Below are 3,306 nucleotides of genomic sequence, written 5' to 3'. Positions count from 1 at the left end.
TAAACAATTTAAAAGGAAATAATATGTGGTGGAGTTCCTTGCTAAATTAATTTTAGTTCAACCTCTAGACGTCTGTAGCGCACAATTTGAAAAATTAGTTGAGATTACATTCTATCCGTAAGGTTATATATTCTATGATTGCAAGTTACTTGAGAGAAAATACGCAAGCGCTTCACAAATTTTAAATCGAAGCCTCAAGAAAGAGAATTTTGCTCATGGACTAAGCTAAGTGGACAATTATCTAGTTACTTCAAGAAATAAAATGATTGGATACGGGATTAAGAGTAAATTGTACACTTCGCGTCCTGTTAAAACTTTAAAGAGCTAACCAAATAAATTAGAGATTAAATTATGCCTACAGTAAGTACTCGAAAATATATAAGTTATGAGAATTTTTAATAAACGAAATACCTTCTTAATATTTATATTCAAGTGATGAAATAACTATAATAAAGAAATTCTGATGTTTTGAAAAGTATAAAATTGTGTTTTATTATTAATTTTTTATTTTAGTTTGACATATAAAGTACTCAACCGAGTGCTCTCTTGGTCTAAACTAAGCAAAAATGCTTTAAAAATATGAATGAAATCTTCCCCTTATTTATAGAGATCAAAAACAATCTATGAAAAAATATAACGAAAAAACTATTTTGCACATCCGGTTTTAAATTAAAATCACAACAGAGAATTAAAATTGAGTGCAATATATTGTGCGAGTTCACCGATTTCACTTTAGAATTGCACTCAACAAGAAAAACAAATAAAAACAAATTTAGTTTTTTTTTAACCAAAATAATATTTTTCACTATAAAAAAAAAAAAATTAAATTAAAATTAACATTGGTTTTCTTTATAAATATTACAAAGAGTTTGATAATCTTTGATAGGATGATGGTTTCTCTGAGAAGAAATTTCTTAATACAAACACTTGACCAATCGTAATTACAAGTATGCCTATTGTCTCCATAATTGACCACCATAATACTCGTTCATTTAAGTCTTCGGCACGTTTTCGACCTTGCGCTTCACGTAATCTATGATGTGTTTGATAGTCCAACATGGATGTTAAACTTTTATGAATTTCTTGGGCTGATGATTCCAACTGTTGAATAAAAAGAGATCATTAAAGATTTGGTTAAAAGAATAAGGAGTTAATCAGGCGCAGGTGAATCGAGTCCGGAAAAAATATTCAATTCCAAGTATTTGAGTATTTTCTTAGAATTTTCATTGTAAATTTCAACTTTATATGAGTAAAATTCAACTGTAAACTTAGTGACGAAGCCACGGTGAACGGTCGTTAGTCAATTCATTAATTACGACGAACGAAAAACGATATTACAATAAAGGAAATTTTAGCGTTTTTATTGCTAGTATGTTTCGTACAAATATTTACAATTTGAAATAATTTATTTCAAGGATCTTAATATGTAATTTAATACAAGTTGTTTTAAAAATTTCATGCAAGGGCCAAAAAACCTGCAGACCCGTGCTAATTCGACCCCATTAAATGCATAGCCCCCAACCCGTGGATCAGTGAGTGAACGCGATCACAGGGTTAATCCGAGTTGATTAGCTTGGGACGGGAACCCTCTTTTAAAAAGACAGTTGCCTATTTGTTTTGGATTACCCATTCGAATTGCGTGGCCAACCCGTAAACTATTGAAAAATCTGATTTGGGATGAAGTATCATTTCTAGACAATTATTTTTTTTTTTTTTTTTAAATCCCTCATATATTATTTTTTTGAGAATTTTAAACTAGTTTGTTACCATAGATATTAGTAAAATATGTAGCCAGAAAAATTTAGTTTTTAAATGTAGTTGATGCAGTTTGTTGCCACGGAAAGCAGTGTGATAACACCAAATGACAACTTTCTGAGCGAAAACGTAAGCAAAGAAATAGAAAATACATTAAATAAAAAGTTTCAATAAATCAGAAAGTAAGTCGTAATTTGGAAAAATTGTATCCTTTATTTTCGTTTTATTTTAACTAAATTTGTAAGAATCAGTTGTCAAATCGAGACGCTACGGATATCGTTATCGCCTACTGATTTTAAAAAGTAAATGGTAATATTAGGGTAAATTCATAAAAATTTTAGTATATTTTGACAATTGAAAGATTAATAAAATAAAAAATTTTTTTAACAAATTACTCTTAAATTTTATAAATCAAGGCCAATTAAATTTGGTTTACCATTTATGACGTAGGCAGAAAAGTTTTTTAGTTATCATAAAAAAAGTAATAAAAATTACATAATCTTTAAACAAACCTGTGTCATAACAGTTACGTGTTCGCCAAGCCCTGGAAGAGGTTGTTCTTCACCAATTTGAAAGTCCATGTAGACTAACTTATGTGAAAATGTTGAAAATTCATTACTAAAACATACTTTGTAAATACCATGCTCTTTTGCCGTAAAAGTATGTGTATCAAACTGTGCTTTTACTTGCTGATAAATTACATTATTTCTTGGATCTGATAATGACACATCCACATCATATTGACCGCCAGTAACGACCTTTAAAAATATATAATCAAAGTTGCTATGATGCCAAATTTTCATCTAAATAATGTTTATAAAATGCCAATTTGGGACAAACGATTTCTTAAAAGTGTGAAAATAATAAATAACTACCTGAAACTCTAACGTAGCCGTCACATTTTTTTTAATTTCTTCGTAAAAACATTCTTTGGCACTATCCGGCAATTCAAAGGTTAGTTCAACTCCATTTGATCGATTTATAAAATAAATAATATATAAGAATGAAAACAGCAACCACGATTGTTCCATAATTATTTACTTTTAAATAACAGACATTTGCAAAAAATATAAGAAATAATTTTTATTTGGTGTTTAGGTTGTACAGTCAAAATTTTGACACTTTTGCTTAATCGGCAATCCTAACGTGGCCGGATATAATTTACTGTGGTGTGCTGACATCTGCATAAATATGATACTACTTGTAAATGTTTCATTTTTGATATGAAATATTAACCTGATGGTTGGAATGTTTGAAATTATATCAACCCTGAAGATAAAATTTTAAAAGATTTCGAAAGATTTACTACTTTCATAAATTCTTATCAATAATCCAAATAAAACTATTTTTATAATTAAATTTAATCCATACACAATCCTGGTCTTTTTCAATACCACAAACTTTTTTTAAATATTTTTAATTGTGAAAATGTGGAATAAATCACCGCAACTTCATTAAAAGACAAAAATATGGAATTACTAATAAATACTAACTATTTAGTTAAACTCGAATTAAGTAGAATATCGAATCGTTTGCTAGAGGTAATTTTTC

General features: G+C 28.5%; 1 protein-coding gene across 1 annotated transcript; it reads right to left on the bottom strand.

The window, feature by feature from the left end:
* Nucleotides 1-523: 523 nt before the first annotated feature.
* Nucleotides 524-2,912, bottom strand: LOC123305537 (transmembrane emp24 domain-containing protein 7). The gene is made up of 3 exons (XM_044887288.1): nucleotides 2,631-2,912; nucleotides 2,268-2,513; nucleotides 524-1,101 (listed from the first exon to the last, which is right to left on the bottom strand). The coding sequence occupies exons 1-3, from the start codon at nucleotides 2,784-2,786 to the stop codon at nucleotides 859-861; spliced, it is 645 nt and encodes a 214-aa protein (XP_044743223.1). The 5' UTR covers nucleotides 2,787-2,912; the 3' UTR covers nucleotides 524-858.
* Nucleotides 2,913-3,306: the final 394 nt, after the last annotated feature.

Source organism: Chrysoperla carnea, chromosome 1 (assembly GCF_905475395.1).
Source record: "Chrysoperla carnea chromosome 1, inChrCarn1.1, whole genome shotgun sequence".
Lineage (NCBI taxonomy): Eukaryota > Metazoa > Arthropoda > Insecta > Neuroptera > Chrysopidae > Chrysoperla > Chrysoperla carnea.
Note: the sequence above shows the minus strand (reverse complement) of the source record. Positions and strands in the feature narration are given on the sequence as shown.

Excerpts from the sequence above, each read along its gene's own strand:
- LOC123305537 (XM_044887288.1), bottom strand. The coding sequence starts at position 2,786 with ATGGAACAATCGTGGTTGCTGTTTTCATTCTTATATATTATTTATTTT. Across the intron at positions 2,514-2,630 it reads CGGCTACGTTAGAGTTTCAG|GTCGTTACTGGCGGTCAATA; the intron begins GTAGTTATTTAT and ends ATATTTTTAAAG. Across the intron at positions 1,102-2,267 it reads ACGTAACTGTTATGACACAG|TTGGAATCATCAGCCCAAGA; the intron begins GTTTGTTTAAAG and ends TTTATTCAACAG.